A 15,513-nucleotide genomic window follows, 5' to 3' on the forward strand; every position below is an offset into this window, starting at 1 on the left:
AGAGTCACAGTTTGCATATTTAACATTTCTAAGTTGTAGAATCCTGAGACCAAAAGGAAGATTGAGAAGAATGCCATCCTTCAATTTGAGAACCACTAATGTTGTGCAAAAGAAGAAGAAACTAATTTTTAGCAATAGCAATATATATGTGGAGATCAAGCTCTTGCACACCACAGGGAATGGTGGCTTAGACCAATATGTTGACATAGAATAAGTCACAATCAGGCCAGGCCCATTGGAGGCAAAACTTGCATAAAGGAATGGCGTTGCAAAGAGTCTAGATGTTGGACGCTGTATCGAAAAACCTAAATTTTGCATTCTTATTCCTAACAAGATTGAAGTAGTCCAAGTCAAGAGTTGGGATGAGAGTCCAAAGGGGCTTCCACCTGCTGGACAAAACGCTTGTGACGACGGCGTCTTGGGTAGGGAGAAAGGAGAGGATGTGGCAGAGGAGACAGTCAGGTAGGCTACTAATTATGTCTTCTATGAAGTTTATCAAAAAAAAAAAAAAAATTATGCCTTCTATGTATTTTTTGTTCTCAATCCTCTGTCTCTGTGCCTTCGTGCTCCAATCTGCTTCTCTTATTATTCTCTATGTTTTTTATTTTGGGTTAAAGGAAGAGTATTCCTTCAATTTTGAAGATTTGCAGGTTTCATTCAGAGTATATTATTAGCAGTAGAGTTTGGCTTACCTCTAGTATTTTTTTAGGGGAGGAAGAATGGAGATGGGAACTGGCCCCCTCCAGTTACACAAAGAGGCCCACTGGGCTAGTAAGTGAGTAGGAACATTATCGGCTCTATATACAAAAGAAAATGAAACATTCTTTTCTTTTCTTTTTTTTGAGAATCTAAAAAATGAAACATTCATAAAAGTATTACAGAGGCACAAAATATCATCTATAATAACTCTGATACTCTAGTGGGGGGCTACATCAGACTTGGATAGAGGCTTAATGACATTCCACGCGTTACCTTCAATTATTATGTTGAGTTGATGTAACCTTCAAGCACTGCTCTTTTAACAGCCCCAAGAGCATCTTTAGCTTCTCCAAGCAGAGGACTTTCAAAGACCAATTGGTCTACCCAAGCCAACAACATCTCTCTATTCTCATTTCTGGCAATAACAGCAATAGAGGTTTTGTTTTCTCTAATTGCTGCATCAAAATTGAGCTTGACCCAATCTTTTTTGTGGTGAGGATCAACCTTTACCCAACTTCTTTTTCTTTGACTGGCTTAGGGGTGGCAATTCGTGTTCCCGTATCAAGTTCATGTCATGTCAATTCATGAGTATCCGACTATATAGATCAACATTAACCCGACGTGTTTATTAAATGAGTCAAGATTCCTCGACCCTAACACGACCCATTTATTAATAAGGTTAGTCATGTCAACTTGTTTATCATATTTAATCAAAATGAAAAAAAAAAAATTATGAAAAAAACATATATATTTTTAATATAAAATTCAAAACTAACGAGTAATTGCATCACAAATAATCATTCAAAACTAAAACATATCCAAATATTACAAATAGTCAATCACAATATGTCAAAGAAAATAAACCACAACAACTAATAAGTTTAAATACTTAGAGTTTGAAAGGTATATTGGTAAAATGTCAATTAATTAAATGAGTCAAATGGGTTCTATGCGTTGAACACTAACCCAACCCGTTTATTAAACGGGTTAACTTTATCAATCCAAATATGACACGAACCCATTAAGCCTTAACCCATAACCTGCTAATTTCATATTATGTCGTGTCAAGTTCGCGGGTAGTGTTCAATTTTGCCACCTGACTATCCCAAGCTTTTTTATGATCCATATAAGTTAAGAACACCTGCTTCGATAGACAATACGAGGAAATAGTATGCTTCTAGTCTCTTCTTATTTCTAGTCATCCACATCATATCACAAAGAATTGCTACATAAAGCTGGAAGTTACCCACATCTTCATCCACAATCCCCAAAGAATCCTTAGGATTATGGATGAGTTTAACCCAATCCTGAATAGATAAATTTCTCATATTGTTTATATTCGGTGGCCAAGGAGCCAAGAGCCAAAGCTGCTGTTCCCACACACACTGAATAAATATGTGCTCCAAAATTTCTGGGGCACTTTTGCAAAGGCAACATTCAATTGAATGCAAGGTGAATCTTTACTTAAGGATTTGCCAAGCCATTTTCCAAGCCATTTTCCATAAGAGGTTCTTGAGTCTTGTGTGGACTTTCAGCTTCCACAAAACTTTCCAATCAGCTAAATTGAATTGAGGGTGATTGGGAAAGTTTGAGTCACTAATAGCGCTATACGTACGCTGATTTAACAGAAAATTCACCTGATGGAGGTAGACACCAAAAAACCTGGTCTTAAAGGCTTGTTGTGGCAGATGGATACTTATTATCTTGTTGATTGTCTCTGCTTTAAAACTTTCCTCAAGTCTGCCTCTGTCCCAACTCCGGATATCATGATTAATCAAGTCTGCCACAAGGTGAAATTCATTAGAGGCATCTTGCTTGGAGCTAGGAAAAAAATTTGGTTATGAAGGAATCCAAGGATCTTCAAAAATCCTAGTGTTCCACCCATTCCCTATTCTGTGGCAGAGCCCTTTTCTAATTACAACCCTGCACTCAAATATGCTCTGAGATGACCACGAGGCTACTTTTGGAGAAGGCATGGCCATGAAATTTCTATTTTTGATGTACTTCTTGAAAACTTGAACCCAGAGACTCCTTTGGATTAAAAACGAGTTTAGTTCCTACTATTTACACGTTGACAGTTTGACACTTACATGTGTATATATAAATAATGTCTTTTTATTGATTCTCAAAATAAAAATAAGTCTTTTTATTTTTTTTTTATTGAACTCAATTGAATTGATAAAAGCTCCTTTATTAATTATTATCTGCAAATATATATGTATATATATATATATATATATATATATACATATAGATATTTGAAGAACAATACTAAAATTTCATTAAGAAAAACTGACCATATTAGAAGAAAGTTGTGGAGGAACATCCTTCATCCACACGACACAATCTAAACAAGTTATAACAAACCTAGCCAGACTTGCAACTTATATTTGATGTACATGGTACTTACCAATCCAAAAGAAAAATATTTATTTTGTAAACTGATATATGTTGAAAGGTTTTACTTCCTCTTTCTTTTTCTTTTTTTCTTTTTTGTTTTGTCGAACCGAATATATTTAATAACAAGTAATATGGAGTATTATATTTACTTTATTTTGATCAAATTTTTTATCTATTGGGACTATGTTGTATTGCTTTTCAAATTTCTATGTTTTGTACTTGGAATCAAGAATCACTAGTTAACTTTTTTGGTCCATTTGGATCGAGAGAGAGAGAGAGAGAGAGGGGGAGTAGAGTAAACTTGGTTGGAAATTATGGTATTTCAAACCCTCCCAACCCCCTCCCCCCCCCCAAAAAAAAAGCAAAAAACTCATTTAATTTAGTTATATAAAAAAACATAAACTACATTTGAAGCTCTATATATTTTAAGGGGATAACAAATTAAACTGTTGTTGAGGTATAAATTTTCGGGCCCTAATTTCATTACCCTACTCACTAAAAAATACCCACACAAGCCCATAAACTATTTTGAACCCACATAAATATTTCCCACATATTACCCAAATATTCTCCATGTTATTGGGCTCCCACAAATATTTCCTATATAAGCCCCATAAATTACCTTGGGCCCTCTCACAAATATTACCCATCATATCCTACATATTATCCAATTTGGGTCTTCCACAAAAAATACTTATCACATTACTACCAAATTGGGCCACAAAATTACACTGTCTCCACAAAAAAGCCCAAAATCATTTAACTTGTGAGCAAAACCCGAAAAGCTCAATATTATTTTGGCACCTATTTTACATGTACTAAAGTTTCTAATTCATGGAAAATATAATTACTCATCACTCAAAAAATACTTCTCTTACAAAATTTATAAAAGCCCATGTATATCACCCATAGTAAAACTATGCATTTTTGTAGGGAAGACCAAGCCCAAAGAAGCTTAACTACAAAGTCCAGCTAAGTCGGCCTAGCTCACATACAAATCCCAGCAACTGAAACTCACGTGAGCTGTCCAATCAAGCTTCAGCACAACCTGACAGCTAGGGCCCATTGCCATCAGTAGGGTTGTCCACCAAAAACCAAAAACCGGCCCACTCGCCCAAATCGCCCGAGCTGACTCGAAAATCGATCGACCCAACACTGGTGACTGTCGGCGACGGGTCTTCGCCACAAAAAACCAATTTAGGCAGGTCAGATGGCGGGTTTTCTTCTCCAAAACTCGATGAACCTGATCCAACCGATGAAACCCATGAAAGAAGACTAGATCTACCTAGATCCGGTGAAGATTTGGTAATTTTTGGTTAGATCCGACGATGAGATGGAAGTTTTCGCTCAAATCTGGGCTTGAGGTGGTGTTTTTTGCTTCGATCCCATGGTTGTCACACAGATCTGAAGAAAAATCAACAGATCCGGCGAAGATTCCGCGATGAGATGGAAGTTCTCGTTCAAATCTGGGCTTGAGGTGGTCTTTCTTGCTTCGATCCCGTGGTTGTCGCACAAATCCAAAGAAAAATCAACAGATCAAGGGAAGATCCAGCGAAGATTCGGCGAAGATTTGGCAATTTCCAACGAAGATCTAGAGGTTGAAACTCACTCCGACTTTGACCGACCTGACCGTTGTCAATCGGAGCCCGATCCGACTTGACCCGTGGTTGTCGGCGGTCAGCGGCGGGCCGTTCAACCTCCCACCTAATGTGAGCGGGTCAGTTCTAACTTGTCCAATCAAATCAGAAAAGGACACGTATCCAGCAGGGGTTAAACCCTTCCTTGCCAACCTGAATTCCATTATTTCTCATGTGACACAAAGCTGGGATGACATGACATAAGGCTGGGAAGCTTTAGCCAGCTGTCTTTCCTTTCTTTTCCAACCCATTAGGTCAAAAACGTGTACTCTCTGATTCATGGACCAAGCACATGAACCCCAAATGGGAAACCTTAGGGAAATGTGGTTTAGAGGGCACCAAAGGGATCTCCAACAGAGTTCCCAGTAAAGGGTTCCAAGGTTGACACACCTGGCTTAGGGTGATGCTCCCTGCCCTAGGGAGTTCTGATTCTAGTAGTAGCAAAACCAAGATCATTAGCCTAATACATGCTTTAATCCCATCAACTAAGGCTAATCAACATTTAATGCTAGGTTAAAACTCCAGCTATCATTACCCAAAATAGCAAAGAACACTCTAAAGCTGAACTTACCACTCTTGAGCAAATCTTAGGAACGATTCTCCAAGGATTTTCTGAAGATTGAGGAAGATTTAGCAAAGATTATTTGCTAATTACCCCCTTAAACTCAACTATAAATAGAAACTCTCCACTAATCCTTCAAGGGGAGATCAAGATAGACCCGCATACACTAAGAGATACACTAAGAGAAAAGAGTTCTTCCTTAACTTCTTTGTTTAGCCTTCTCTAAGCTCTGGCAAAGTTCCGAGTCACTGAGTTATTAGCTTCAAGCTTAGAAACTAAGTTCTCCAGCTCCTAGCTCATAAATACCCCTCATACCTCTACCTATAAACACTCATCTATTCCCAACAGAAAGCTCCAGCAGCTTTACTAAACACTCTCTCTCACTACTCATATTACCCACAAATGGCCCTCACTACTTACTACTACATATACTATATCCATGAGCATGCCCAGACATCATAATGATCTTGTTGTGCTAGCTAGAATCTCTCTCTCTTCCTTCATCTCACACTAAGTTTCCTCATTACTTACTATAATGGAACCTATGATATTTGTTTATTCATTTACTATTGAAGGTTATGATGTAATTGTTATCATAGAGTTTTTCCCTCATATTATTGTATTAGAAGACTCTTCTCCAGAGCCCATGTAGATACTTTCCTTAATCTGTGAATAGCTAACAGCTGGAGGTTTATGCTGTTCTGTCTCATTTTAGCGCTAGAATATTTTACTGCTGGGTTATTTCTTTATTGCAGTATACTTTTTATTATGCTGACGTGTCTGTTGTAGGAAGTGTTTTTGGGCTATCTCATAACCCTTGTCAGTCCCATCTTAGGCCCAAGGTATAAAAAGAGGGTGAACTCTTCAAAAAATTCACCGATAGCTTTTGAGCCATGCTTCAAGCCCATTGTCGAGTTTTGATTTAGGCCCCCAACCCAACATAAATCTCATTTGTTGTAAGGAAAACTTTTCCACCCCCAACAACTATTTAGTTTCAAAAATAACAATTTCAACCATAAGGTTTCAAAAGGCAACATAATAAATCATATAATTTCAATAATAAATCCAATAATTAAAGGGTTTAATTTATTAGTTTTTAAATTTCAAAGTTTAATTTGTTACACCCTTAAACTACATGATTGAAAATGTAGTATATATTTCTAGAAGTTAAATTTCAAGAGTCTTGAGAAAGGTTGGGTTCTAATTAACTTAACTGGTAAAATTTCTGATGGTTGAATAAAAGATCTAGAGTTTAATTCTCATCTACACCAAAAATCAATTAGTGTCTTAGTCTGATGATAAAAAGCTATCATCAGGAGCGGACCTCATACATTGAAACTCTCTAAAAAAAATGAGTCTTGAGAAAGGGGTGGCTTGGTATTTCCATGAGAGAGGTTTCAAAATTTGTGGCATGCTATTTCTAATAATAGTGCGATAGGCGTATATTATTCAGAGGGATGTCGTGGCCGCTCTGCTACCCTAGTCTTTGCAATTTGAGCGAGAGGTTGTCCTGTCCCTACATTTCAATTTACCACCATTACATTTATTCTTTTCTTTACAGTGTTAGCTTTGAGGAGTCAAACAAAGCCCATTTTTCTCCCTTGAGGAGTCTTGAGAAAGGTTAGGTTCCAATTAACTCAACTGGTAAAGTCTCTGATGATTGAATAAGAGATCTAGAGTTTAATCCCCGCCTGTACCAAAAACCAATTGGTGTTTTGGTCTGATGATAAAAAACTATCATTAAAAGTAGACCTCATATATTGAAACTCTCTAAAAAAAAGAAGGGTTTAGGGTTTAAGGTTTATAAGAGATCTAGGGTTTAATCTAGGGTTTAATCTCCGCTTACACCAAAAACTAAATGGTGTCTTGGTCTGATGATAAATAAAGACTTATCATTAAGAGCAGACCCCATATATTGAAACTCTCTCAAAAAAGAGAGTCTTGAAATAGGGGTGGCCTGGTATTTCCACAAGAGAGGTTTCAAAATTTGTGGCACACTATTTCTAATAATAGTGCGACAGGCGTATATTATTCAAATAGACACCATGGCCGCTCTGCTACCCTAGTCTTTGCAGTTTGAGCGAGAGGTTGCCCCTACATTTCAATTTACCACCATTATTCTTTTCTTTACAACGTCAGCTTTGTGGAGTCAAACAAAGCCCATTTTTCTTCTTTGGCAAATAGTTCTCTCTTTTGATTTTATAACTATGAAACAAACCAGCACTTTCATTAGCTTTTCTAGCAAAATCTTGTAAGTTAGAATGTGTATAAATTGAAGAAATTCTATGCCCCTCGTCAGCTTAGTAGCTGCGGATATGCCCAATGTATTCTTCCATAATGATATTCATAAAGGGTATATTGGAAAAATTATCCAAATTATGTCAATCAATGAAAGACTATATTTTGACATATCCTAAAATCAAATAGAGGAGGATTGTCCAAATTGTGAAGGCAACAGCCTGTTTCTGTCAATGACAAAAAGTAAATGGCAATTAGACACTTGAAAGTAGTTCCTGATATTCTTTTTGCGAAGAATGAAAACACTCTTTAATTACTCTATCATCTACATGATCAACCATGATGTTGTCTACATTTGAGTGAATTTTGGCCCCTTTTTTATATAATACAATGGATATCCGCACAAAAAGTTGGGTCTAAAAAACCAAAGGGAGGTAGAAGAACCATTTGAACAAGATGGAGCTGTCTGAGCTTGGAAAAAGGTGTTGTTCAGAGCAGTGTCAGAAGGCCAATGAGTTGAGTCCAGGAGTTCTTACAATTATTATCCTCTGAAAGGGTGTGAAGGATTTCCCCACCCTAAAGAAGCCTTCCCTCATCAATCTGTAAAAAACAAGTTAAAATTTCAGTATTTATATGTGCTACTGAATTAACACCTTTATTATATCTGTTAGTTTAGAGCAATAATAAGGACAACTTTTTTCACTGTCTTTATATGTGCTACTGAATAAATATCTTTATTATATTGTTAGTTTTGCACAATAATACGGACACAACCTTTTTCATTATCTTTTCATAACTTGCTAAGATGAAAAGTTGTAAGTGGAGCAACATTACTTTCATATAGACCCACAACTTAATCACTTTATTATACACCAATCGCAACATGTCATTGTGAATATTTTTGTCACTTACTGATTAGTTCTACATGGACTCTTTAGCACAAGTTTGAATCTTTTTTATTCTTAGAAGCTTAATGTGTAATGAGTATAGCAATGTATCTCAAAGAATATAGTAAAGTTGAAAAGAAGATAAGATTGCATACTTCGAGCTGGATTCACTGATAGTATAAAAAAGAAGGTGAATTTTCAAATACCTCTTTCAAACCTTGATCTACGACCTGCTCGACGAATTTGACTTTCATTCTTTTGTAGAAGTTCATCAATTTTATTTGGTAATGGTCCTGAGAATTCAACACGCTCGCTTCTGCTTTTGGTACTCTAAATGATGGAAGAAAGAGCAATCGTTTCAACTCAACACATGTAGAAAATAACATAGCATGAATGACTTTTACACAGTTGAATGGCGTCTTATTTTTTGTAAACAATTTACCAAATTAAAAATAGATTTCCAGCTTTTGGCCAGCTAATAGAACACATGCTAGTTAAGTTTTATTACATTATTTGGTTTTAGGTTTTACTTAACGATGAGATTGTACACTTACCTTATTAGTTCTTGAAGCATCTGGTTCTTCCTTTTCACTAAATGCCATTGACATATCATTAGAATGGTATAGTTCAGATGTATCAAAAGAATCTGTATGGCGTTGCTGCTTCTGTATTGCATGCTTGGTTAGAACCTTGGATAAAAGATCTTCATTCCCCTTTTTCGTTGAGTAAGATGTTTTGGCAAATGATGGATCTAATGCACTAATTTTGCTTTTTGATCCATCTGATATTGTGGATGCAGCAAAAACCTCTTTTCGCCTTTTTGCCCATGTAAAGCCGCTTGGTGCTGCAACTTCTGATGGGCCTGAATATGTACTGTCCCCTTGAGATGTATTCATCACTTGGGAAGTCTCTGACATTGTATCAAATGATGGCTTTAGTGGCTCTCCACGCATAGAAGTACCTTTTCCTTTGGGAATATGTGAACGGTCACTGTTTCTATGATCAAGTTGAAAATATTCTTGTTTTTCCTGCACAACAAAGGATACATAAATAAATAAAACCTAGGTTTCTTCCTCTAACTACACAACAAACACTGTGCATGCATGCACACACACATATACCTCTTTTGATGCTAGTTTACTCTGAGAATTTGTTTCTTGCAAATTTTTACGGACTCTTCTAGGCTTCTTTGATGCTGCAGGCTCTCGCATTTTAGCACCAGTCTTTTTCCTGGAAATACATTGACTATTTAGCAGATAATTATTTATATTATTAAAACCAAAACAGAGAAGGAAGCCATTAGGAGTGGATGCTCCCATCTAGGTTTTCATATCAGCATGACTCATAGATTCAAACCCTAACTTAATCTAGCAATTTAGACTCTGACTTTAAAATCATGCAATAACAATAAATTCACCCAATTATGGAGAAAAGATATTTGCTTATTTTATTTTATTTTTTCTCATCAGGAAGGACCCAGATCGCTAGTTTCACTAACATAGCATGCAACTGAACATTCTACAGATTAATGGTTGTAATATATGTGAGTGTGAACAAACAACAGACAGAGAAGGACCCCCATAAATGAGTGCAAAGGAGATATAATATAGATTTAGATTGATTGTCAGGCAGCTTCACGAATTTGATTCAGAAGAGTGAAAACATGTCTACCCAAACCTGCATGAGCAGTTTATAAAATGAAGAGTAAAAAATATTTCACCTTTGTCCATCCTCACGACTTTTAGCATCAATTTCCTTGCTAGGGGGATACTTTGGAAAGCTTGATGGGTCACATGCAAAAGGCTTTGTGTTGAAATACTGAAAAACAAAAGCATGACGCAGACATCAAATCAGACAGCCAAAGGCTCAAAACTACAAAATGGTACGGGTTTTTATCATTAAAAAAATATAAGCATGCACCACAATATGATAATATGAAAAATTCTGGAAAATATCTAAATTATAAGTGTAGTAAGGGAAATCTAATAAATAGCCATGCCCTAAAATGTGGTAAAATTGGAAATAACTTTACTTTGAAAAAGAAATTTAAACAAACTAAACTTTTGGTAGAAGTTACCTCAGACATTAGGGCAGAGGATGCAGTCCCACGCTTTTGAGGATCTATGGAAAGTAAAATTTCTATCAGGTTCACAGCAGTTTTTGGAAACTCTTTACACTTCTCCCTAAGAGAACTTTCATAATTATGCAGGGGTTTAAACATAGCTGCTTGAGGAAGTTTAGACTTTTTCCAGAACTCATCAGGTGGTGAACCACAAAGCTTGAAAATTTTGTGTAATTGCTCAACCTGAAGATTGGAGTAGAATACTCATCAAACTCAAGTGCTATGTAAGAAATACTTTAACACAAGCCAATCAATAAGTGAACAAATTCCATTCTCATGGATAATAGTTAAGAATTAAAGTGTTAGGAGGATGTCTCCAAGTCAAGAATTCTTTGGAAATTTTCACTGCAATATCAACAAAGTAAAATTTAGATTAGAAAATTACCATATCCTAAATGTATCTAATAGTAGGTACTGAGAATTTCTGAATTTTTAAATACTATAGTGTTTAAGAGAATTTCCAGCACTAAAATGAGTTTTTGTTTACTTAATAATATTATGTAGATATGTGTATAAAGAATTTTGTATAAGAATTTGTACAAAGCATAAATACAGAACACACTACATCTTTTGTACTCTTCATCAAACTCCCATTTGTCTCTGTCCATTAGCTATCAGGTAATATAAAACAGGTAAGAATCATGGGATAAAGAAATAAGTGCACTTCATTAGTGTTATCACCTCAGTTCTTCCTTTAAGGATAGGCTTCCCCATAAGAATTTCTGCAAATACACAGCCCACACTCCAGAGATCCACTGATACTCTGTAATTTGTAGCCCCCATCAAAAGTTCGGGAGGACGATACCATAAAGTAACCACACGACTTGTTAGAGGTTGCCTCTTTGGGCTAGCAATATTTGCCAATCCAAAATCCCCTAATTTCAGAATCCCTTCATTGTTTACCAAAATATTTGATGCTTTAATGTCTCGATGCATTATACCTCGTAAATGGCAGTGCTCAACTCCACATAATAGCTGTGTCATATAACACTTGACCTACAGAGAAGTCAACCAAAAACTTTTAAATACCAAAGGAGAAGTGAAACAGAAACAGATCAATGATATAGCCTTCACATCATACAATAATCTAATGTCTTAGCAATGATCTTATTTTGCCAATCTATATATAAAGTATTAACAAACCTGTGCCTCACTAAATTTGATGTCGGGGTTGGACACCAGTCCAGCAAGATCGTGTTCCATGTACTCAAATACAAGGTATATACTATTTGATAACCGAGAAGTAATAAGCCCCTCCAATTTGATGATGTTTGGATGGTCCAGCCTGCGGAGGATCATTATTTCTCGTGCCATAAATCTTATGCTCTCTGGCTGAAAATTGTCTACTCGCACCTTTTTCAAGGCAACCATCTTCCCAGTTTCAATTTGACGTGCTCGAAACACACTGCTGTATGTACCTTGCCCAATCTACATGCATGGAAGGAATTAAATAAAGATAATTTTAAGAAATAAATATTAAGAAAAATTATCAACATACGGCCAAGGAACCAGCTATTGCAGCATAAGCAAAATGTTAGTGTAAAACAACCAACATCATGATTATCAGATGCATGTCAAATATCAAATACAAGTCATTTGGCTGAAATTAAATTTTTTCAGGTAATTATTTGGCTGATTTTATTCTGAATCACATTTGCACAGAAAACTCCTTTCAAGATTTAAGCATATATGTAGTTATTAGATGTCCGCATATTATATCCACTACTTTCACAAGGCAAACAGGGCTTATGGCTCAAGGTTCACTTTCAGGTAATACACTACGTTGAGGTTTTTATTGTCTGAAAACAAGAGTCCTATAACACCTGCTCTTTGAGGCTCATCCCAAGGTAATGATGCTTGGGAAAATTCATCAAATGCTTAACTTGAATGGCTGAAGAAGGGAGTTGCCTTGAAGCCTATTATAAGCCAAGGAAACAGCCAAATATACATTCATTAGAACTGTACTTTTTACACTTTAGATCTATCTTGACATTCTCTTTCAACACTTTTCAAATAGATTACATGATCCATCAACCAGTTGGGTCATCCCAACCTGCCTGCTCTGCATTTTCAGCTTAATAGATCTAATGCTTTTGTTCAAGCATGACTTCATCTCTCCAAGCCAACCACACCCTGTTAGGCCTTAATGTCCCTTTCCAAACAACTTGTCATACCAGTCAATATCTTCTTCTTTTTTTATAGGTACCAGTCAATATCTTCTTAAAGGCCCTGTCAGGAGTCATTGTCCTTTGACTAAATAGAAGTCCAACGTACATGATTGAAAAATTCTCGCGCACTTCTTATCACTTCAATATGAGGTGAGAGTGCTCATCTACATATCTCTTTCTTTTCTTTCTCCTGAAACATCTATATATTATAGTACACCATATTGCAAGTACAACATAATTTTTTTCATTATATATCTGAAATGTCACATGAGGTATTAAGGTTACTAAGATAAACTGCAAAAAGTCCTTGCTAGGGAATTATATCCTCATTTTTAGAACTCCCACTTACTTGCCTTCATCTTCTAAATAATGCCACCTACTACTTTCCAATTTTCACTCCAAACCTGGATAGGTAACCTTCACAACCAAATCCCACTACAAGCAAATTATGCCAAATTATCCACTACCAACTACTCCTACATTTCAATTCAAACCAAAATTTTAGAAAGAGCAAACATTGAAATGGAAATTTAACATGAATAAAAAGTACAACAAAATCACATATATACATTAATGCAAGCTGTAACACAATTACACCCACATCCAAATCCTACAACATACATACATAAATACATACATACATATATATATATATATATATCATAAAAATTTCATATCTAGTGCACAAAGCTCCCCCTCCTACAGGGTCTGGTAGAGGTGATTAGTAGTCAGCCTTACGTATTCATCATATATTATGTACAATATATGACAAATCAAAATCTGATAATGACATATAAAACAAAACTAAATTCATTGTGCTCTAGTTATTGTTTAAAATATATAAATAAAAGCACGTGTCATTAAACAAACAAAATGGGAAAGTTTTTGAAGTTTAAAATGATTGAGGCCAACCTTCTCCAATTTCTCAAAAGAATCAGCTCTGAGAGGGACCCAACCATCGACAGCTTCTGAGGCAGCAGAGCTGAGCCAATGTGGCCACCCAGCTGCAGTTTGCTCCGCCTGCACGTACCGTTGAGAGAAGCCAAGCCGGAAGCTGAAAGAGCCTTTGGAATGAGAGGCTTCCTTCTTCGTCTTCCTGATCTCACGACTCCGACTCTCCACTGATCTCTCACCTTCCTTCTTTTTACTAGAGCTATAGTTTCTTTCCAAATTTAAAGGCCCAGATTGGATCTTCATTGACATGGCTGAATCATTGTGTTTATTGTTATCGTGGAGAACAGGGGATGAAGCCTTGACAGCCCGAACCGCTTCCTTGGAGCTAATGCAACCCATTCAACACCCCACCCAATTCCCTCCAGCATCGATTGGACCAGAATTCGGGTCGACCCAGATCGGTAAATGAGGCAAAGTTTGTGTCTTTTGGGGGGTATTTGCCCTGTTTAGGCTTCCCCTGTTTTTTTCACATTCGGTTTTGAATGGGATTGCATTGCATTCTCTCTCTCTCTCCCTATCTCTCACTCTCTCTCTCTCTCTCTCTCTCTCTCTCTCTCTGTGAGAGAGAAGAAATGTGAATTCGCTAAAACCCAACAAAAACCTCCTGAGAGAGGAGGAAGAAAAGGAGGAGGAGGAGGAGAAGCAGGGAGAGGAAGAGCCAGAAAAAGCAAAAAACAGAGGCAGACAGAGAGAGAGAGAGATAGGGATAAACAAGAAAGAGAATATTTTTAGTTTTATTCGGTTGGACTCGTTGTTTTTTCTCTTCTGGGTGGTCTCTGCGAGATCTACGGAGGTATTAGAGGATGGGAGTGTGGTTTTTGTTTTTCTGGGACAAACGGTCCGAAAGGAAAGGAAGTGAGAGAAAGAGAGAGACAGAAGGATTCGTGGGTCCGAAGAATTGGTTTCATTGCTTTTGATGCGTGTATGTGTGCGTACACTGTTTTATACTGTGTGTGTTTCCTTGGTTTTGCAAAAAAGGAAGAAAAAGGTAAAATGTAACCGTTTGGGAAGCTCATTATTATTCTCCGTTTGTTGCTTTGGTTTGGTTGGAGAGGAAGCGGGTGAGGTGTGGTGGTTGCTATGGCTAACTGCCCAACAGCTCCACTGCAACTCATTATCCATTATGGCTTGGAAAACTATTAGATTAGATTAGATTGGAAGGTTCGGAACTTTGTGTTCTTTCTTTTGGATCTTTTATTTAATGGCCTCTTTTTTAATTGAATTTTTAATTGCACTTGGGACTTTTTTTTTTTTTTTTTTTTTTGGGGAAACAAATTTGGGATTTGAAAGTATGGAACAATGATCACTTGTTAAATGCCAACAAAATGTTTACAGATATAATAATAACAAAAGTTTGTGCTCGGCGCTTATTTAATTATTGTGAGGAATGCGTTTGGATTAGACCCAGTATGGGATTGGGTTTAAGCCCAACAAGTCCAAACAATGAATTTATAGAGTGTGGATGAAAGAATTAGTTCTACTTTAAAAGATGAACCATAAAGTTGCTGAATTAAGTTTATTAAACATCAGTAAAGTAAGAAATTCTCTCCTCGACGCAGCCTAAGAAACTTATTTTATAATGTCTTAATGATGAACACAGTTACCAGAACCCAAAATGTTATTGTCTAGATTTTATGATTTTTTTTTTTCCGATCCCCTTTTTAGGCCACCTTCTCGCGTTATATATTACAATCTTAGTGTTATCCCTACCATACACATGTAGGTTAGATTCTAGGAGCTCCTTCTTGTCTCATCCAACACCTCCCAGAACCATCAAATAGTAGCTGTAAGGCTACTTGGTCACTGTTCAAATATCACCTCCACATTAATACGGTCAGAGAGTTAG

The 15,513-nt window shown here is 36.5% G+C and overlaps 1 protein-coding gene across 1 annotated transcript; it reads right to left on the minus strand.

The window, feature by feature from the left end:
• Positions 1-7,665: 7,665 nt before the first annotated feature.
• On the minus strand, positions 7,666-14,588 carry LOC126715221 (protein IMPAIRED IN BABA-INDUCED STERILITY 1-like). The gene is made up of 9 exons (XM_050415729.1): positions 13,626-14,588; positions 11,689-11,973; positions 11,227-11,541; positions 10,501-10,728; positions 10,144-10,241; positions 9,545-9,653; positions 8,978-9,451; positions 8,630-8,753; positions 7,666-8,136 (listed from the first exon to the last, which is right to left on the minus strand). Exons 1-9 carry the CDS (start codon positions 14,004-14,006, stop codon positions 8,132-8,134), a joined length of 2,019 nt encoding a protein of 672 aa, XP_050271686.1. The 5' UTR covers positions 14,007-14,588; the 3' UTR covers positions 7,666-8,131.
• Positions 14,589-15,513: the final 925 nt, after the last annotated feature.

This window comes from Quercus robur, chromosome 2, assembly GCF_932294415.1.
Source record: "Quercus robur chromosome 2, dhQueRobu3.1, whole genome shotgun sequence".
Lineage (NCBI taxonomy): Eukaryota > Viridiplantae > Streptophyta > Magnoliopsida > Fagales > Fagaceae > Quercus > Quercus robur.